Below are 23,779 nucleotides of genomic sequence, written 5' to 3'. Positions count from 1 at the left end.
ATGGATGGATGGATGGATGATGATAGATGATGGATGGATGGATGGATGGATGGATGGATGGATGGATGGATGGATGGTAGATGATGGATGGATGGATGATGATAGATGGGTGGATGGATGGATGGATGGATGGATGGATGGATGGATGAATGGTAGATGATGGATGGATGGATGGATAGATGGATGGTTGAAGGAAGATAGATGTATGGATGGATGATGATAGATGATATACTCTGAGTGAACTTTAGTTAAATGTTATTAAAATCTTCAGCTCATTTTTTTCAAAGTAACTCATGATATGATTGGCTCGGGCTCATGCTGGTTTGAGCGATACGTTCAGCTGAGTGTTTTTTGCAGTATATAGAGCATAAATCCAGACAAACACTCGAGCTGATCTATTATACAGGTCAGGACGGCCGTTGTGCTTTGAGAGTTTATGTAAATATATGCATCTGTGGTCAGACGCTGATATTTATCACACTGCCAAATATCACATATTCATCACAGAGCAGACACAACCTTCGAATAGCCGAGGAAAACAGTAAGCAAAGGGTAGAAAAGGGACAAAAGTTGGAGATCAGTCCTCGGCGTGTCTCATAGGGCAGAGGCAATTTTCAGCTCTACTGAACCAATTCCACAACGACTGAAGTCCGAAAGGCTGACAAAACTTATTCATAACGCCAAACTCCTCCATTCTGTCATTCAACATAAGGCTTCAGCCGGCTCAAATTTGGACCAGGGATCAGAGAACTCCATTAGTAAGCAGCGGTGGGATATGAACACAGTATTGGAATAATTCTGAGTGGAAATGAGGGCAGTTTGTCATTATAAAACAAACAGCCGGTCGCCGAAGAGCCGAATACACAAACGCCTAATGACTTGAATGCATTCCATTACACCTGATTAGTCAAAGCAGGTCCGAGCTTTTAAGACTCAGGACACCAAAAGCTGAATATCACACACGTGCCGAATGAAACGAGCCCTGCAAACAACCTGAAGAAGAGAGCGTTTAAAGGTAGATAAAGGATGTCTCTTAAAATACAGTAGATCTCTTCCGAAACGTGGGTTTTTATATTGAAAAAATCTGATGTGGGATTTACTTTTACAATTTTCACTCAGAAACTGCTAGTTAATTTCACAAATTAAAGGCATGTAGAAAACAAAGAAGTATGTTTTTGTGTAAAACATACTCCAATAATCTTTGCTTACAACTTAAAAAAAAATAAAAAATTGAAGTGTGCAAAAAGTACCTGATAAGATTCATGTTTCTTTGAAGTTGAAGTCTAAAATTGTTGACTGGAAATAAGTAAAAACTAAAGTAAAATAAATAAAAAATAGAATTATAGATTATAGAAAAATAGATTTTAAAAAAACCACTAATAAAATGTCAAAAGCACAAAAAATGTAACTAAAATTAACATAAGAATAGAATAGAATAGAATAGAATCGGGCATTTATATAGCGCTTTCATATGTACTACTGTACACCCAAAGCGCTTTACAATCATGTCAGGGGATCTCTCCTCAACCACCACCAGTGTGCAGCATCCACTTGGATGATGCGACGGCAGCCACAGTACAACGGCGCCAGTGCGCTCACCACACACCAGCTATAGGTGGAGAGAGGAGAGAGAGTGATAGAGCCAATTCAATGTAAGGGGATTATTAGGAGGCCATGATTGGTAAGGGCCAATGGTGTGTGGCCATGACACCGGGGTTACACCCCTACTCTTTACGAGAAATGCCATGGGATTTTTAATGACCACAGAGAGTCAGGACCTCGGTTTAATGTCTCATCCGAAGGACGAAAAATAAAACGTAATAATAACTATAACAAAACTAAAATAAAAACTAAAAAATGTTAACTTAGATTAGATCAACTACTTTTTTCCCCAACGGGAAAATTCACAAATATGTATAAATAAGTCATTAAAAATTACAACAAAAACATTTGCACCAACCAAGCACAACATCTTTTGATTGTCAACTTATCAATAAGCTAACATAAAACTCTAACTGAGTCAATATAGAGTTGAGTACTTATAAGTAGGCCTGTCGCGATAATTAAATAACCGTCTGATCGCGATGATTTGATCTAACCGCGATTGTTTCAGACAACCGCAATTATTGCGCTCTTTTATAGGCCTACGGCACAAGGGGGAGTCATGGACCAAAATAAATAGACAAGCACTAATTACGTTTTCCAGCAATATATTCACGTTTTCCAGCAATATATTCAAAGTCATCTGAAGCCATTCCATAGCTTAATGTGAGGGACAGTAGTATATTTACATTGTTAAATTAAAGTTCACAAACTCGTCTGCAGCTGTCAATCATTCCGTTCAGCATTCAAACTCTGCAGCTGTCAATCATTCCGTTCAGCATTCAAACAGTCCGGTTACGACAGGATACACGGTAAAACTTTCTCCAATGTGACATTGACGTTATAATGCTTGACCTGTAGATAAAGGGCTGTGGATTTGCATAAAATGACTTTATTTTGCTGGAGTTTTTTGCTGTTTCTAAATGACTCGCTCGCTACCGTGTGCCTACACAGCACAAGGACTATGAATTGGCATCAGACGCACAATAACTGGAGATTAAAACTGTGAAGAAACAAATGATCAATAAACTGTTGGACTGATATACACTAGGATTTGTGCCCTCAACATTTCTTCGCTTTGTGCCGTGAACTTTTAAATGTGCACTTGCACTGTGACTCCATGTTGCATTAAGCACATCATTCTGCACCCGCGATGCGCATACGCGCTATGTTCCGCTCTGTTTTGAAGCGTATCATATTATCATGGTTTGTGCACATTTGTTTTTATTAACATGTTTAGATTTTATTAAAATACTGTGCAGATGTTTTCAAAAATTACTTTTTGCTGCTGATTTATACACTTACTAAGTTTAATAAACAAATTGTCATAGCTATTGAATATATTTATTTAATATTTAAAGGTGTTAACTGTAATCTTACACTGCAAAATGATAACTTACAAAGGATTAAATTCATCACAATTATTTAATGAATGAAGCACAAAGCCCTAAAACAGACAATTAATCGGCATAATCGCCAAAGCCCTAACACAGACAATTAATCGTCAAAGCCCTAAAACTGACAATTAATCGGCATAACCGCAATTATTTTTTAGACAATTAATCGTCAGCCAAATTTCATAATCGTGACAGGCCTACTTATAAGAGAGTTATTAATTTGATGCACACCGTTACTGCCTGTGTACAGCATCCCTAAGCTGCAGTCTTAATTAAGATGCATTAGAAGGCAGCTGACTGCATAGACAGCAAGGGGGCTCACTAGGCTTTGGAACGGAGCCATTATGTACACATGACTGTGTAAAGGCCTGGAGTGCAGATGGCCTGTAGCACGCAGTGATGTGTCGTGTTGCGGTTAGCATTGTTGCCGTTTGCCTATTCTAAAAAACACAGATTGCTGGACATGGAGCGTTTTTATAGGGATTAGTTAGGCTTAGTGCCGTGGCTAACACTATGATTAGGGCTTTCTGGCACTGGAGATAAGTGAATTCTCTCTGGTTATTCAGAGGCTGTTCAGGGGAAAAGCAGCAAATAAGGCACCGTTTTAATAGAGAAAAACAGAGTGAACTGTGGCTCTGTAAGACTGATAACCTCTTCCCTCTAATCACCATTACCGGACTCGTATCTATTCACATTCACAGAGAGAGAGAGAGAGAGAGAGAGAGAGAGAGAGAGAGAGACAGACAGACAGACAGACAAGCATTAGGTTAATTTCGCCCCATGGCGCACATATGGGAACCGTTCCTTTGCTCTAATCCTGATTTTTAATACAAAGAGGAAAGGCATGACTGAGCCAGAAGCGTGAGATTAAACTGACAGTACCAATTTGTCGTTTTTCTGATATTTTCAGTCTAAAGGATCAAACAGCTGTAAGGTTACAGAACCAACTCTTGAATTCATACAACCTGTTGTGTGCAGTCATCCATGATGCACCGATGTCGGCTTCTTCTATTTTTAGGACCATTAAGATTTCTTTGCCCTCTGACACTATTTTCATGACGATTGAAAAAGATGTCTCCTCACTTCACTGCAAAACAAGAAAAAATGTCATTAATATTACAATATAATGTTATATAATACAAAAATGTTGAATAAAACTTTTTTTTGGTTCATTTCAAGGAACATATAAATCTGCATTTATACACCTGCTTTGTACTATAATTTTTTATTAGATACAGTCAAATAACAGCAATGAGAATTATAGGCTATAACGCTATATAAAAATCTCTTAATGGCCATAAAACAAGCTAAATGTGCTTCTTAATACATAATATATTTTCTAATTCTTTTGGTTTTGGGCTGAAATGTAACCTGGACGTGTTTTCATTTTAAGTTATATATATAACTCGGGTTATTAGATTCTGGTGCTGCTAACCCAGAAACTTAGTGAAAAACATATAACGAAACATTTCATCTGTAAACAACCATATTAAAGTCAATTCGAGAAATGGTTGTTGTTGACAGAAAGACTAAAGCAGGCCTGAAGTAAACGCCACTGAATGCTGTGTAACAGTGTAATTGAATGCTGGAGATGGATCAGACAGCGCGCGCGTGCTTGTTGACTTTAAAGCAGAAGTTGAAAGCCCGCGAACGCTTTATAGTTCGAGCAGTGCTTAAAATTTCACTTTCACTTAATTTCATCCGTTTCATTATTCACATTAGTTGAAATCCCATCCCTCACATTTTAATTGGCGTGATGAATTGGCACTCTAACAATATATTTCGATGTTTTACGAGTGTGTGTGTGTGTGTGTGTGTGATCATCGAAACTGCCCAAAAATAATTGGTTCATTTGGTCCATGTTCAATTACACTAAGCCACCGAATATTAAATCACATTAAACTAACACGGTTCAACTACTCCATGGAGACCAACCAGATTACCACATTTCTTTGAAATATGACTTGAACATTAGGTTCTTTGTTTCAAATTGTGACTCTGTGCAAAATACACAGTTGGGACGTATTAAAAAAAAAAACACTTACTGTAATAATTACCGCTGTGAAACGGGAGAGTATTCAACTTTTTCAGGGAAACACTCCCCTCAGGTGAACTTCTTGTCTTCAAACATGCTGAACCTTAACACGTGCGACTGCCGGATGTCCTCATCGGGTTTATATTGGTGGTTATTCGGTTATTTTACATTTTATGAATCAGAATTATTACTTTATAAACTTATTGTGAGGTAAACTCTGAGGCGCGGCGCTCACCTCACGCGCTTCCCGCCGTTTCTCCTTGCAGATGCGCGTGACGTGATGCGTCAGTTATTTGTTTATTGAATTTCAGCGCGAAAATCCACAGACTGTTTCAATTACAAAAAATAGTTAATGCTGCTGTGAGGGTGTTTCTAATACAGCAATGTGGGAATGACGTCAAATGGACATCTTTCTTTCACTCTCACTATTATTATTTTTTTAACTCTTTTTGAAAATTGTGAAAACACAGTTGTGATGTTTTTCTTTTGCTACGTGAGCAAAAGGGAACACAAAAAATATATCTTTCTTATAACGTATATTTCTTAGAAATATACGTCATACGATGTATATTTCTTATACATTGTATGACGACTTATGAGAAACCCTGATGAGTAGAGAATTAAAACTAGTACAGAAACATTATTTCAGCACTTAACATTCAATTGAATAAATCAAATATTCAAATATTAATTAAAATGAAAAAGACTATAAAAATTACATTATTAATAGTGAACAATTACCAGGCTTCTTATTCTTGTCTTCTTATGTCTGATGGTTTTCTTGACATTTATGATACTGTTATGGAATCATGCAATCATTCAGAATCATTTAAATATAACATTTGTAATAATAACATTTTAATATCTTTTGATACCATCACTTTACTGGACACTGTCACAGTACTGTTTGTAAGATAAATTTATAGGCCTAAATTACATCCAGTGCATTGTTTGTCTTTCTCATTTTGGAGTATCTTACAATGACGTGAAGAGATCCATGTTTTGTCACATAATTTGCAACATGCTAAATGTCCTTTTTCTCCCATATAGGTGTCGGAAGTCATACGTATAGTGAACTGACCAGCTGTACACGAGCACCATGGATACAATAAACTTCACCTTCTGGAATGCCTCTGAGGGCAACGAGACCGTGGAGACAGTGGACGAGAGCCCGTATAAGACAGTGGAGGTGGTGTTCATTGTACTGGTGGCCGGCTCACTAAGCCTAGTGACCGTTATCGGGAACATCTTGGTCATGCTTTCCATCAAGGTAAACAGAAGCCTGCAGACTGTCAACAATTACTTCTTGTTTAGCCTGGCCTGTGCTGACCTAATCATTGGCCTTTGCTCTATGAACTTGTACACAGTCTACATTGTGATCGGATACTGGCCGCTTGGCCCGGTTGTGTGCGACTTGTGGTTGGCGCTGGACTACGTGGTTAGCAATGCCTCGGTCATGAACCTGCTGATTATTAGCTTCGATCGCTATTTTTGTGTCACCAAGCCGCTCAGTTATCCGGTGAAGAGGACGACCAAAATGGCCGGCATGATGATTGCGGCGGCATGGGTTTTGTCTTTCATTCTCTGGGCTCCTGCAATCCTATTCTGGCAGTTTATCGTTGGTGGGCGTACAGTGCCAGAGAGGGAGTGCTATATTCAGTTCTTCTCCAACGCCGCGGTCACTTTCGGCACAGCTATAGCGGCTTTCTACCTGCCTGTGATCATCATGATGGTGCTGTACTGGCAGATTTCCCGTGCTAGCAAGAGCCGTGTCAAGAAGGACAACCGCAAGCCATCGGGTGCCAACCTCGACGTGGCCTCTTCCAATCAGATCCGCGAAAACACACCCAACAAACCCACCAACAACAACCTAACAGCTGAAGAAACAGATCGAGGACAGACCCAGCTAACAGAGGACGCCGCCAACCAACATGATGCCAAACTCCAGAATGGCAAAGCGCCATCAACGGCGAGTGGAGAAGCGGAAGATGGCGGACGAGGAAACGAGGAGAAAGAAAGCTCAAATGACTCCAGCTCTGGAAGTGGCGCCGTAAACAATCAAAAAGAGGAGGTGGTGGCGCCATCAATAGCTGAGGAAGCTCCTGCTAGGCAGCGCGCCAAAGCTGGCGGATCCAAACTGACCTGCATCAAGATCAACACCAAATCGCCAAAAGGAGACTGCTACGCGCCTTCGAACGCGACTGTAGAGATCGTTCCTGCGACCGAAAGGCAGAATCACGTGGCGAGGAAAATCGTGAAAATGACCAAGCAGCCGCCGAAGAAGAAAAAGGCACCGTCTTCTCGGGAAAAGAAGGTCACGCGCACCATTATGGCCATATTGGTGGCGTTTGTTGCAACTTGGACGCCTTACAACGTCATGGTCCTGATCAACACCTTCTGCTCCAGCTGCATTCCCAACACCGTGTGGACCATCGGATACTGGCTCTGCTACATCAACAGCACGATCAACCCCGCCTGCTACGCCCTCTGCAACATCACCTTCAAAAAGACCTTCAAACACCTGCTGCTCTGCCAGTACAAGAACATACGCTCCACCCGATGAGCAGGAACAGTGTGTGTGTGTGCATGCGTTATATTTTACATGTGCGTGTTCTGGTGACAAAGGTATATGTGTGGATGTGTTTGTATGTGTGAAGTAAAACCAGTTCAAATCGTCAGCAATTAGGGTGAATTTAGGTTAATTGGGACAATTTTTCCCATTGAAGTGATTGGGAAAAGTGTCCAAATCAACCTGATAAAACGGAGACCCATCAACTCCCACCATACACAGTTTTGCAAATCCTTCATCTTTGTAGATTCATATTATTATTATTTTTTTTGGCTTTCAGCTTCAAATCAGACTGCATTTAACACATTTTACCATGTTTAAAGCAGATTTTCAGTCAGAAAATGCAGTCCTCAGATTGTGTCTACAGGTGTGTGTTTGCATTCATTGTTTTTTATATATATAGATAGATAGATGGTCTGTTGTAGCACTTTACACACATAGATGTGATGCATGTCACAAAAGGAGGAAAAGAAGTGCTAAAATATTTGATTTATAAACAAAAATGTTAAAAGAACAACAAAAAAACGAGCATATAAATGGTCAGATTGGAGTCTGTCCTATTCAATAATACACAAATAAGGGGACAACAGGGCTGACTGAAGATCCAAACCAAACGCGTTTGAGCTTCAGTATAAAATCACACCTGTATATACGTGTATATAATCATGTACTGTATCTGTGTCGTGTGTGTGTGTGTGGTTGCATGCTGGATGATGATGTGTGCGCTCAACATTAAAATACACTTAAATCAGTCAACATGAAGCCCGTTTACTTGTGTAATCAGGAATATTCAACTTGATTTAACGGTGGGTGCTATACTTGATTTCATCCAGATGATTAACCCTCATCTTTCCCTCGCAAATCAAAATGATCTGAAGCCCTAAAATTATACTTTTTTTTTTTTTTGTCGAGAAAGCTTATTTTATTTAATATTGATAATATTTTTAAATGCAATTTTTTAATTTGATTTACCTTTAAATTACTAGATTTGATCAATAAATAATAAATAAATAGTAATTTAAGCACATTCCTCACATTCTTTCAACTTAAATTCAAATTAACTCACAATGCCATGCATAACCCTTTTAATTCAGCTCAAAATATCTTACATTGGGTGTCTTTGCCGACCTGTTGTGGAAAAATACTAATATAACATGATATTTCATGACTAGATGGCCTTATAGCTCAATATGAGCTGTTCCGCTGGGTCCTAAAGTCAGTTTCTCTTCAGTTTGCATTCAAATCAAATCAAATCAAATCAAATCAAGTATATTTGTATAGCGCTTTTCACAATACAGATTGTATCAAAGCAGCTTCACAGTATTAAAATAAAATAATACAACAAAGTTTGTTTCTAGTGGAATTTATTGATTGATAGAATAAAATTAAATATCCCCAAAATATCCCCAAAATATCCCCAACTGAGCAAGCCAAAGGCAACAGTGGCAAGGAACCGAAAAAACTCCATCAAGTGACCTAATGGTGTCCTAAAACTCCATCAGGTGACCTAATGGAGAAAAAAAAAAACCTTGGGAGAACCCAGGCTCAGTCGGGGGCCAGTTTTCAGATACACATGTAGACATAAAATAGTTTTTTGGAAACGTTTTAGCATTTTTAGATCGAATCTTTAGCATTTTTAGGTTTTCTATGTGTTTTTCTGAAGCATTCCATTCATTCCTAAGGGGGTCAAATTGACCCGCGAGAGAAGGATTTGTTACTTTTTTAAATTTCAACCACAAAACCCCTCGAATCCATTCAATTTTTAAGTATTTGTTACTTTTTTAAATTTCAACCACAAAACTCCTCGAATCCATTTAAAAAAAAAAATTGTGTGTGTGTGTGTGTGTGTGTGTATTCGTGGTTCAAGTGCGACAAAAGTCCTAGGGTCTTGACTTGGACCCCTCTGATGAACACTCAATTTTTATTTTATTTTAAATGAGTTTCGGGTCAAAATGACCCGAGGGAAGGATGAGTTTAAAAGAAAAAGATTAAAGACGATGTGCATCACTTAATTGAGCCGAATAAGGCCAGAAACGTGTTTAGTCAACGGGCTCATGTTGACTTTAAAGCTTCGCGTCTACGATGACAGGTAGCATGGTTGCAGAGTGTGTGTGTGTGTGTGTGTGTGTGTTTGTCATGTGCTGTGTGAGAGCTATAAGAGGGTTGAAGAGGCTCTCTGCCGTGCCCGTATGTTAAAGTGGATGGGTTTTGAGTGCTCGGGGTCTCCAGGGATGCAAATCTAACCCTTTTAAAGCGAGCAGACGCGCAGAATAAAGAGGCTCTCAGACATTAGCATCCACCTCACCTCTGCTTTGCATTTACACAAAACAGTTCACTCACGCTTGGGCGAAAAAAGGAAATTACCAGCTACGTACAGACTGAAGAGAGCGCTAATTCATCAGATACTCCAAAACCTGCTCGTGAAACTTATTAAAAGGCCAAAACGCTTGCGTTCTGCATTATTGCAAATGACATTCAGCACATCTGACGCGCTTGTTCTCATCCTAAAGACCTGATTTGCTCTTTGTGTTCATGATTTGCCTGCAGGCAAAGTGTGTGTGTGAGTGAGTGTGTGTGTGTGATCACCCCGGTAAGGGGTTTATTAAAACTCACAGGTTCTTGCCTTGTGAATTTAAAGGGCTAAAGTGCATTCACTTCCTCATCTCATTACGAGACGTCACGTCACCATTAGTTGCTTTGGAATCATTAAAACAGATTAACAACAGAATCCTCGCTCAAAGCAGAGGATCATGGGAAATGTCAGTCAATCGATCACAGAGCTGCAGCTCATAAATTTGACAGTGATGCATGCTGGGGGAATCGAGCTCAAGCTGCTTTTCTTGTTTTTTTGTTTTATTTCAGATAACAGAATTCCTTTTTAATAGCTTTAGTTAAAGGTAATAACGCTGAATCAGTATTAATGCATAAAATACCACAGTAACTGTTCATAGTATTATAATCATAACATGAATCTCATTCAAATTGTGCAGGATCTCATCAGGCATTTTTCCTTTGGGAATAATGGTTGTAATTATGGTATTTTTGTCACAGATACTGTCCATATGCACAGATATATGAATATTAATGATCTGATTCAAGCATAGACACGTTCATTCTCATGCCATCTGTTATGTCCATCCCTCAAAACATATTTAAAGTCTGTTTCTAAATAATGCACCTTTACTTTTAGCACAATCTCTCCTTCCTTCGATCTGTCATATTCACTTGCCTTATGATTAATACGCACAGTTTTACACATACATAAACATAATGTGTATTTTGTTGTTCTTCGGCAGATTATAATGTCAGTGATTATTGTAGGATGAGCGACAGGGAGTCAAATGTTTTTAAAATGACTAAAGCTTTAAATAATGTTAAAGTGAAAATAAAAATAAAATCTAATTCAAAGTAGTAATAAAAACTATAATGGTTTATCATTATCACTCTCTCTCACACACACACACACACACACACACACATACACATTCTCTCTCACACACACACACACACTCTCTCTCTCACACACGCACACACACTCTCTCTCTCTCTCTCTCACACACACACACACACACACACACACGCACTCTCTCTCAAACTCTCTCTCTCTCACACACACACACTACAAAGTAGTAATAAAAACTGGTTTATCATTGATTATACTATTATTTATTCCCAATGGACAAAATCGGCTACAGCTTTAATTTCATGCAAACTTTACACAAACATTAAGTAAAATTCACAGGATAACGATCTGATTGGTTGAATTGATGTTCATTAAGATGATGGACAGAAATACACAATGTCCATATGCAAATTACATTATAATGACCAGACCAGTACATGTCTGAAATAAACAAAATAATACGTTTTAGTACCCCTGATGAGTACAGTGTGTGTGTGTGTGTGTGTGTGTGTTTGTGTGTGTGTGTGAGGGTTAGTGTGGGGGGACAGAATATACAGTTTTAAAGTATAAAAACCATTATGTCTATTGAGAGTTCCCACAGATATAGTAAACCAGACGTGTGTGTGTGTGTGTGTGTGTGTGTGTGTGTGTGTGTGTGTGTGTGTGGAGGTCAGAGGTCGTGAGAGACTGGTGTGTTATTAGTTGTGAGCGGGACAGATATCGCAGGTGTCAGAGTGAGCGTTCTGCTTTAATGCGGCGCCGCTGGTCTCACACACTCGATCTGTCCTTCAGCGAGGATAAGCTGAGAGTGTGTGTGATAAGATGATCTTCACAGAAGCACAACGGGTCTAAACACTCACACGAAACATACACCCACACCGATGTCACTGTAAAAAGACACTGTGATCTTGCTGGTGACCTGCTGTGTCGTGTTTAGGACGCGCACACACTGACACACACTCACACACACTCTCTCTCTCTCTCTCACACACACATTCTCTCACACACACACACACACACACACTCTCTCTCTCTCTCTCACACACACACACTCTCCCTCTCTCACACACTCACTCTCTCTCTCTCACACACACTCACTCTCTCTCTCTCACACACACACTCTCTCTCTCTCTCTCACACACACGCACACACACATGCACTCTCTCTCACCCACACACACACACACACACACACACACTCTCTCTCTCTTACACACACACTCACGCACTCTCTCTCTCACCAACACACACACACACACACACACACAAAACTCTCACACACACATGCACACACACTCTCTCTCTCTCTCTCTCACACACACACACACACAAATACTCTCACACTCACAAACACTCTTAAGCACACACACACTCTCACACACAGACATTTACACACACACACACACACACACACACACACAGTCTCACACATACACACACACACAGACATTCACACTCTCACACACACTCTCTCTCTCACACACACACACACACAATGTATCTAGCTCTGTAAATCAGGGGTTCCATAGACTTCTCCTCTCTCTATAGCCCTTGTATATCAGTGTACTATTATAATATTCTATAGACTCATCAAAACTAAACTCAACTCAACCAATCAATCAATAAAAGTCAGACTGAGGTCAGTTATTGAGACACACTGGCACAAAGAGTCCAGCTAACATTAGCACACACTTACATGAACAAGTGAGTGTGATGAAAACTGCTAGAGTACATAGAACAATATACTTACTGTGTTCATTTTGGATGGCTAAAATCCATTTAATTAATTTAAATAAATATTTTCTGGACTGTTCCTGCTCAGCAAGGAAGCTCTACCTGGTTTATTGAAGGTCCGCCCTCTGACTTCAGAGATGGCCAATCAGAGTTTAGAGTTTTGGAGTGACACATGGAGTGGCCAATCTTGTAAATATCAATTCTAAAAACAGACTTCATAAAGTTAAAAAAAAACAAAAAAACTTTAAAGTATATTTTTTATTTAGAATTTTCTGTATGTGTGTTCCGAGTTTCAGGACCATCTTCATCCTTCCATCATCACCATCATCATCTTCATCATAATCATGAGCAAACTGACAGCACAATTAACTTTAAAGGGCTTCAATGTTTATGAAATGTTATGAAATCTCTATTCTAGTGTTCTTTTATGTTGGTTTTCTCTATATTAGTTTTTAGAAACGTCCATATTTTTACAACTTAAAAGTGTGTGTGTGTGTGTGTGTGTTAGAGAGAGAGAGTGTATGTGTGTGTGTGTGTGTGAGAGAGAGAGAGAGAGAGTATGTGTGTGTGTGTGTGTGTGTGAGAGAGAGAGAGAGAGAGAGAGTGTGTGTGTGTGTGTGTGTGTGTGTGATCTGCAGGCTCGTGACCCTGAGGTCAGTGCAGAAATATACTATAACGCGCGCGCATTACACACACTGACCGATGTGTGCAATCAGGCTGCATCCGAGATCGCACACTTCCCTACTATATAGTAAACGAAAAACAGTGTGTGACACAAAAAAAGTATATCCGAATGTACAGTAGTCATAAAAGAGTTGGCATACTGAGTGTGAGGTGTGCATATGATGGACACTTTAATATCCCATGAGGCCACGGGAGAGGATGGTAGGTCACGTGACAGTGACAACAACATCTAGATTACATTAATACTACAGGCCTAGAGAACATACTTTGTCTCGAATTACTTATTCAAAAGAGATTGTGTGATTTGGGACGCAGCCCGAGTGTGTGTTTATAACAGGAGTCCCTGGAGCACCTCGAGCCTCCTGTATCTGTGTGTTTGTAATGTTGTACCGCACTGTGTGTTTGTGCGTGTGGTTTTCAAATCATCGGGACAGTCAATGTGTGTGTGTGTGTGTGTGTGTGTGTGAGAGAGAGAAACTCAAATCTAGTGTGTGAAATCCCGCGCACACGGGCCGTTTGACAGCAGAACGGCTGCCAAAGACACACGATTATCAAGATATAAACAACAACACACAGAAGACTTTATCCAGTCACGGATGCTTTTCTATAATGTTTTTGTAATCGATATGTCAAATGATTCTGCATAAAAGAGTGTGAGGAAGGATTCAGCACGGAAGAATCAAGCCATACATGATGGACATGAACTGACAGACTTTAGCAGGATGACTTTATGAAGTTGTTGGTGCGATATCAACTAAAGCACACGCTAAAAATGTATTATTATTTTTTATTTAAGAACTGTGAGACATAAACATACTACACACAAGTACACAAATGCTCTGCTAACAATGTGACTTATTGAACTTACTGTGGCGTAACAAACTTCAGTCCTCAAGGGGCGATAGAGTTCATGTGCCATTTACATTTAAAGTCGCCATAAAATCAAAACTGACTCTATTTACTAGTGCACATTAGTCTCGTGGTGAACAATTAATCCGTGCAAGTTAATATACAGAAATAGGTCATCTTTATAGAAGCATTTCCTGGGATTCGAACCCATGACCTTTCTGTGCTGCTGCTGTTCAAACTACAGGAACGCACACGAGTCCAGATGTGTTTTTATTAGTAGTAGACGATCTGAAAGAGACAATTCTGACAAAGGAAACACACTCATCTATTTATAAAAGAATCCAGAGAAATAAAATGCATCACAGCTTCCTCAAAAAAATATGACTCATAATAATCATAAATGTTTCTCGAGCAGCAAATCATCATATTAGAGTGATTTCTGAAGAATCATGTGACACTGAAGACTGGAGTAATGATGCTGAAAATTCAGCTTTGATCACAGGAACAAATTACAGTTTAAAATACACTCAATTAAATCAAATTGTAATAATATTTCATAGTTTTTACGGTATATGTGATCAAATCAATGCAGCCTTGGTGAGCAGAAGAGGGAAAAAAAAAAACATGTCAAACATTTGAGTTTGTACTTGTGTCGAGTGTGTTTTGTGTGGCTTGAACAGAGTCTCAGGACGTGTTTTAACGTGAAATAGCATCTTAGAAACTTAAAACTCGTTCCTGAGACTCGAGTCTGGGTTTGTGTGACGGTGTGTGTACAGATGACGGTGTAAATACTCTGTATAGCTTCTTCTCATTGAGTCACGTGCTTCTGTTCACTGTGAGTTGTGGCTTCCATCAGTCGTGTGACGTGTGGTTTATCAGCTTAACGTTTGTAATATACTCTTATCTATATGTGTAGCACAGATGACGTGTAAATACATGTGTTTATTAATGAATATGAATGTTATTGATCTTTATTAGGGCAACGAAGGGAGTACCGGTCATTGATGAAACATGCGTTTATAAGATTTGCTGTATCGTGCGATATACTTTTGGAGAAGAGTTCTAGCAAATAAAGCCGTTATGATGAATAATAACTCCTGTTCTGCTCATTTCAGCTTTTACACACTGAAGAAATGACACAGGAAACACAAAACAGGAATAAATCATGTCTTTATTCACTGTAAAGCGTTAGTTTCTTCTGGAATTTAGAATCTTTAACTGTCATTTTCTGAATTTGAATGTAGTTCCAAACAGGAAGTAGAATTCTAATGTGACAGTTCGAATGTAACTGCAGTTTTTAATGATGCATTATAACAGTTCTTAGTATAAATACCCATTAATATGTTCTCATTCACACCACGTATTGGATATTTCAGAAACATCAGATGATCAATGATTAAAATGATGCGTATAAAGAAAATGGACTGTGGAAGCACACTTCATTTCCCAGAATGCACTAATTTATACTCTTTTTAAGGATGTTTTGTGTTAACATTAGAAGATTTTAGTAGACTCGTTTGTCTTCCTTTAATCACTGATGTATTATTATTCTGTGAGCTGTAAATTAAAGCTACGAATGATGTAGAAATATAGTGTAAGAGATCATCATCACATCTGGAGCAGGAGGAATCTTCTTTAGTCCGCCGGGTTTCGCTCCTTCTTCTTTCCGTCCCGTTTTGGTTTCTGTGAATCTGTGGAGAGACGAACAACCATCAGTGTTAAACACACATGAATCTCATGAAAACACAGCTTCAGTCCCCCCCCAAAAAAAGAAAAAAAAGAATATTTTGCATTATTTAGTGAGATACTATAGTTTTTAATTATTCATATTAGTTTTTATTTTTATATTTCCTGTTTTCATTTAAATTAGTTTTAGTAATTTTGTTGTGTTTTTGTCATTTTTATAGCCTAAGTTTAAATATGTCTATATCGTTTTTAATCATTTTTATTTCTGTTTTAGTTATTTTAGTACATCAAGTTAAACCGAATGAAAATGAGAAATTAAAAGTGTTTGCACTCTGACATTATTTTAATGATAATTTAACCACATATTCTTCTTGCTGTTAATTATGGATAATGCGTATGATTCTCATTCTCATACAGTATCTTATTTTTATTTTATATTACAGAATTTTGTTTTGTGTAAGATAAAAAATGACCATATTTTTATTTAAATCAACATGCAACTGATGTATAAATAAATATTTTATCCATTAGAGTAATTTCTTTGCATAATAACGAGAATTGAGACAATTTGACAAACACTCACACTAGAAATCCAGAAAAAAAATGACTTTTTAGTTTTTATTGTAGTTGTATTAATATTTTGAATTAGCTTTTATTTTGTAACTTGTAGTTTTCATGTTTATTTTAGTAAAATTTTTAGCCGATTTGTGTGCTTTTGCCATTTATTATTATTTTAATTCCAGCTAATTTGTTCTTTAACTTTATTGCAAAGGCAACAAAGTTTTTCTACTAATATCTATATTTTATTTTAGCTTTGTGTAAATTAACAGAAACGTGTTAATAGATTTAGTTAACAATAATCACCCTTCCCTGAATTATTCTATTGTTATATTAGGATATTTATAAATGTTCCTCTGCATAAATCTCATCTCAGATATGAAATGAACCTTGACTTAGTTTAATTAACATTCTTCTGGATTTACAGAGAGAGAGAGAGAGAGAGAGTGAGTGGGAGAGAGAGCGAGAGAGAGCAAGAGAGAGTGAGAGAGAGAGTGATAGAGAGAGAGCGAGTGAGTGAGAGAGTGAGAGAGAGCAAGAGAGAGTGATAGAGAGAGCGAGAGAGTGAGTGAGAGTGATAGAGAGAGAGAGCGAGAGAGAGTGAGTGAGTGAGTGAGAGATAGAGAGAGAGTGAGTGAGAGAGATAGAGAGCAAGAGAGAGTGATAGAGAGCGAGAGAGAGAGTGAGTGAGTGAGAGAGAGAGAGAGAGAGAGAGAGCGTCACCTGTTGATTAAAGTTTATCACGTGTAAAGTTGATCTCGTCATCAACACCTGTGTTCTGCGCTCGTGTCTGAACTCGCCAAACATCCATCGTTTTCACACAGAATAATCAAAAACCTTCATTAAACTGAGTGATGATGATGATTACGTCAATAACTCCATCCAAGCGCTCATAGCATTAGCATCTCATTTACATAAAGATTAAACCCATTCAAATCAAACACAAAAACAACCAAAAGACCATCAGAACAACATGTGATTATTCTGGAATGAAAGACGAATCACACATGGACTGTTCCTTCAAGACGTTTACTGCGTCTCTCCTGAGGAAACACCCATAATCCTCCACATCTCGAACTGAACACCGCATCAGATCTCAATATCAGCTCAGTCATTCTCATCAAATCTGTGCGTTTATAAGATTTGCTGTATCGTGCGATATACTTTTGGAGAAGAGTTCTAGCAAATAAAGCTGTTATGATGAATAATAACTCCTGTTCTGCTCATTTCAGCTTTTACACACTGAAGAAATGACACAGGAAACACAAAACAGGAATAAATCATGTCTTTATTCACTGTAAAATGACTTTGAAAGCATTAGTTTGAAAGATTTAGAATCTTTAACTGTCATTTTCTGAATTTGAATGTAGTTCCAAACAGGAAGTAGAATTCTAATGTGACAGTTCGAATGTAACTGCAGTTTTTAATGATAGATTATAACAGTTCTTAGTATGAATATCCATTAATATGTTCTCATTCACACTATATATATATATATAAAATTATATAAATTGTGTTAAACTTAAGTTGATACTTAAATGAAACATAATTAAGCGTCTCGTGAGTTTTAACAGAGTAACATCTGAGCGATATCATTAGTCCAGTTGTGATCCAGAATGATGGAGAAACGGCCCAGTCATCCATGCTGTTTGTTTTGAGCTGTTTTCAGGGCAGTATTCACACACACACACACACACACACACACACACACACACACATCAGCATCTGCGTCTCATGAGCTGGACAGACCCCAGCGGTTCAGGCTGTTATTAGACAATCAGCCTTTAGCACGAGCCACATCATGTGACCTGACATCCGACACACAGAGACACAAACACACACAATGTTGCCGGATCATTTCTGCATCCGGCCAATCAGAGGCTGAGAAACTCCTCATGAATATCATGACGTTCTTCCTTGTTTTCCAGCACAAATATCCAAATATCCTCTTATTTACTGGAGAAGAACGATGACTGACGATATTAAGTCTTGTTTTCTGATCAAAAATGAGTTTGAGCTTAAAACAAGAGCAAACATCGTATGAGATTAAAACAAACTTAATTCAAAGGGAAAATTAATTTTCTTTTTCTGATCCCATCGACAGATATTATATTTGTTATGATTTTAGTCACTTAAAACAAGACTTCATATCTCCAGTCATTTCTCTTCAGTAAATGAGAGTGTTTGGATATTTGAGCTGGAAAACGAGACAGAAACTCTGAGGAGGAACGTCATGTTTTGCAGTGTGTGAGTAATGTGATGATCCTTCCGGCTTGCCGTACAGCGGGACATACTAACAGGTGAGACGTTTGCTGTGTGTGTGTGTGTGTGTGTGTGTTTACCTGTTTACAGCCTCCGCTCATCCATCTGTGACAGTGGCACCCTCTCCCAAACCCCCACAATCCTCTCTGCTGACGCTCTTATCACCTCAAACAGACCCATGCGACGACGCCCCTCTCACCCTGTGTGTGTGTGTGTGTGTGTTTATGGTCTATCTGCAGGGAATTTCTAGGGAGTTTCTAATCACCTCTGTTCTGTTTATTGGCACACTGAAAAGGGCACAAACACACATTACCTGCAGATATTACACTCTCTCTCACACACACACACACACACACACACACACACACACACACACACACACACACACACACACACACACACACACACACACACACACACACAGGCACAGACTCTCACACATCACACACACTCCCACGCTCTCTCTCTTTCGCACACACACACACACACACTCACTATCACACACACAAATACACATTACCTACAGATATTATACTCGTGCACACACACACACACACACACACACACACACACACACACACACACACACACACACGGACACTCTCTCTCTTACACATCACAAATTCTCACACACACTCCCACGCTCTCTCTTTCACGCACACACACACGCACACACACACGCACACACACACACGCACACACACACACACACTGTCAGCGACTCCAATGGGTCAGTTGTTGACACACATTAAGAGTGTATTGACTGAGAAATGTTTGAGCTGATATTGAGTCTGTGATCTCGGTCTGGTTGAGACTGTAACTGGTGTTTCCCCGGGTCAGTTCTTCATCTCACACACACACACACACACACACACACACACACACACACACACACACACACACACACACACACATTGAGATACACTGATCTGAAGGAGACAGATAGTAAGCATCTGTGGAGACTAACTGGTGTAACTGGTCAGCTCTTCATCTTCTACACACACACACACACACACACACACACACACGGACACAGACTCTCTCTCTCTCCCACACACACACACACACACACACACACACACACACACACACACACACACACACATTGAGATACACTGATCTGAAGGAGACAGATAGTAAGCATCTGTGGAGACTAACTGGTGTAACTGGTCAGTTCTTCATCTTCTACACACACACACACACACACACACACACACACACACAGACATGGACACAGACTCTCTCTCTCTCTCTCCCACACACTCACACACACACTGAGCTGCTCCTGGTGTGTGATGATGGATTCGCCTCTTTAAACTCTTTCAGTGGCAGAAGCACTCGAGCTCAAGACCATCACATCCATTACAGACCAATCCCTCTCTCCTCCAATCCCCTGCTTTCTTTCTTTCTCTCCTTCTTTCTTTCTCTCTTTCTTTCTCTCTTTCTTTCTCTCCTTCTTTCTTTCTTTCTCTCCTTCTTTCTCTCTTTCTTTCTTTCTTTCTCTCTTTCTTTCTTTCTCTCCTTTTTTTCTCTCCTTCTTTCTTTCTTTCTCTCCTTCTTTCTTTCTTTCTTTCTCTCTTTCTTTCTCTCTCTCCAGATCCAGCTTATCGAGATCTTATGCCGATGATAACTATGAGAATAGGTTTGGTAAATTCACAGTCTATTTCCTCCAGAATCTCATGGCAACACGACGACGCTCCTCTTCATCAGTTGGATCAACACACACGTTACTGTCGGTTTGTGTGTTTTCTTTTGCAGAGGAAAAATAAATCTGCAACTTTCAGACTGAAAAATTATGCTTGTGGAATATCAAGACGAATTTCTTTTGATTAGGCTGAACGCTTGCCAACGTTTCTATTTGCGTTTATTAATTTAGCAAATGCTTTTATCCAAAGCGACTTACAAATGAGTGATATCACAGCCGAGGATTCATCAGCGGAGACACTGGAGGACCGCGGTAACACACTTATAGAGATGTACAACAACACAGTCCTGCAAAACAACACTCACACTAATACACACACACACACTCACGAAAAACTACCACACAAACTCTCTCTCACACACACGCTCTCTCTCACACACATGCTCTCTCTCTCTCACTCCCACACACACGAAAAACAAGCACACACACGCACGAAAAACAAGCACACACACACACACGTTCTCTCTCTCTCTCTCGCACACACACACACGCTCTCTCTCTCGCACACACACATGCTCTCTCTCTCACACACACACACACACACACACACACACACACACACACACACACACACACACGAAAAACAAGCACACACACACTCACACTAACACGCTCTCTCTCTCACACACGCTCTCTCTCACACATGCTCTCTCTCTCTCACTCCCACACACACGCTCTCTCTCTCGCACACACACACACACGCTCTCTCTCACACATGCTCTCTCTCACTCCCACACACACGAAAAACAAGCACACACACACTCACACGCTCTCTTGCACACTCACACACATACACACACACATGCTCTCTCTATCACTCACACACTCTCTCTGCCACACTTTCTCACACACTCTCTCTCTCACACACACACACACACACACACTCTCTCACACACGCTCTCTCTCTCACTCCCACACACACACGAAAAACAAGCACACACACACTCACATTTACACACTCTCTCGCACACTCGCACCGTGTCCTAACTACACGCGACGCGACAAAATTCCAGCGACAGGCAGTGTGTCTGTCCACACTAGAAGCGACGCGACTGTGAGACGCCACAACGTCAATCAAAAATCACAGCCAATCAGAACGCTGTGTAGGCGGAGTCTCGCGGCAAGTGCACAGCACTAGAGAGTAATCTTGACGGCACTCGCAAGAAAATGGATAAGTAGCTACATAATCAAATTCACAAATATTACACCATTTAAAAAATACATAGGCTGCTGAGTTACTAAAACAATCTTTGTCAAATAATACACTTGTTTGTTCACAGTTTTAACGTTCTTGTTTCCATTTGTTTAATTTCAAGATCTGAGGTGAATTATCCATTGTTGCTTTTACAGCTACAAAGCCGGAGCACTAAATGACATTCAGGGCCCTATTTTAACGATCTGAAACGCAAGTGTCAAAGCGCAAAGCGCAAGTAACTTTGTGGGCGGGTCTTGGCGCTGTTGCTATTTTCCCAGCGGGATAAATGACTCTTGCGCCAGGCGCAAATCTAAAATGGGTTGGTCTGAAGTAGCTTCATTATTCATAGGTGTGGTTTGGGGCGTAACGTGAAATAAACCAATCAGAGCGTCATCTCACATTCCCTTTAAGAGCAGACGCGCTTTGTTCTAAAGCGGATTCCTATTATAACGGCGGATTTGCCAGACGCGCGCCAGGAGCGGTTCACAGCCGAGGAGAGCAACGCTCTCGTCAGGGACGTTGGGGATGGAGAAACCCACCCAAATTAACTTCGGTTAAAAAGGTGTATGATAATTTGGGTAAATGTGTAAGCTAGATGTATGCTTTTATAATAAATTGTCTATCTATCTATCTATCTATCTATCTATCTATCTACCTATCATAATAATAATGTATGATTTGCAAAAATGAAAACTGCTGCTTCTGTGTAGATGAGAGAATCAAAGTGTATGTAGCACACGCTACATTGATTAGGGCCAAGCATGCGCCCTTAAAATAGCATATGAATAACATGCGCAACGCGCCACTGACTTTAAACTATTTTTTCCTGGTTAGTGGCGGAATTGTTTTCTAAACCTGCAAAATAGCATGAAGGAACGTTTGCGCCGGAACACGCCTCCTTTTTTGCGCTGAACCGCCCAGGGAGCGCAAGTTCATTCCCTAGTTTAGCGACGTGCTTCTGTGGAGGGAAAAGCGCGCTTTGCGCGGGTGCAAAATAGGAATGATACATGCGTCAGTGTACAAAGTCAATTGCGCTGGGTGCAAGATAGGGCCCTCAAAGTCACATTACACGCTTTTAACATTAAATAAAGCACATAAACAGCACCTGAGATTATCATCGCCACACTTTGTGTTTGTTGTTCCAGCGTGACGTCGCAGAAAAATAGAAACCGTTTCTAAATTAGAAACGTCGCGTGTCGCCGTCGCGCCTGGTTAGGACAAAAACTCTGATTAACATGGAAAAGATCCTTTTATCGCGTGTCGCGGCGTCGCGTCGTGTGTAGTTAAGACACGGTGTCACACACACTTTCTCACACACATGCTCTCTCTCACACTAACACACTCTCTGACACACTTTCTCTCACACACTCTCTCTCTCTCTCACACACACACACACACACACACACACTCTCACACACATGCTCTCTCACTCACTCACACACAATAACACATGCTCTCTCTCACACTAACACACTCTCTGACACACTTTCTCTCACACACTCTCTCTCTCTCTCACACACACACACACACACACACACACACACACACACACACACACACTCACTCTCACACACATGCTCTCTCACTCACTCACACACAATAACACATGCTCTCTCTCACACAGACACACACACACACGCTCTCTCTCAAACACACATGCTCTTTCTCTCAGTCTCACTCTCTCACACACACACACACACGTCTGGCGTCTGTGGCCTTAAACACTGATACACTGTAAACCATCACATTTATGAAACTTTAATAGATTGTTTAGAGTCTTCTGGACTCGAGCTCAATAGAGAAAGAGCTTCACTGATCAATATTTCAGTGTAACCTTTAAAGCACAGACTTCTAGACTCTATACTATACTCTGACAATGTTGTGACAACAATGTGTCTGTCACATGACCTCATATTGCTGCATGTTTGATTCAAAGTTATGTCCAGAAATAAAAGTGCCGTCAGATTATGGATAAATATGATACATTTTGGATGTTTAGTTAAATTTTTAGTCATTTATTTAAGTGCTTTTGTCTTTTTAGTATTAATATAAACCTTTAATATTGCCATTTAGGTTTAATTCATTTTATTTAATCTCAGCT

At 39.7% G+C, this 23,779-nt stretch overlaps 2 protein-coding genes across 2 annotated transcripts in view; one reads left to right on the top strand and one right to left on the bottom strand.

Moving 5' to 3' along the window:
* Positions 1-12,513, top strand: part of chrm2a (cholinergic receptor, muscarinic 2a) — a 111,536-nt gene extending 99,023 nt beyond the window's left edge. The window contains exon 2 of the mRNA XM_084110990.1: positions 6,085-12,513. Coding sequence (XP_083967116.1) covers positions 6,134-7,597 — 1,464 coding nt within the window. The 5' untranslated portion in view covers positions 6,085-6,133 and the 3' untranslated portion in view covers positions 7,598-12,513. The remainder of the gene's footprint in view (positions 1-6,084) is intronic.
* Positions 12,514-14,196: 1,683 nt separating this feature from the next.
* The window catches only part of ptn (pleiotrophin), a 48,407-nt gene continuing 38,824 nt past the window's right edge, over positions 14,197-23,779 (bottom strand). The window contains exon 5 of the mRNA XM_084110992.1: positions 14,197-15,963. Coding sequence (XP_083967118.1) covers positions 15,908-15,963 — 56 coding nt within the window. The 3' untranslated portion in view covers positions 14,197-15,907. The remainder of the gene's footprint in view (positions 15,964-23,779) is intronic.

Source organism: Abramis brama (assembly GCF_963993115.1).
Source record: "Abramis brama genome assembly, chromosome: 4".
In the NCBI taxonomy this organism is placed as follows: Eukaryota; Metazoa; Chordata; class Actinopteri; order Cypriniformes; family Leuciscidae; genus Abramis; species Abramis brama.
Note: the sequence above shows the minus strand (reverse complement) of the source record. Positions and strands in the feature narration are given on the sequence as shown.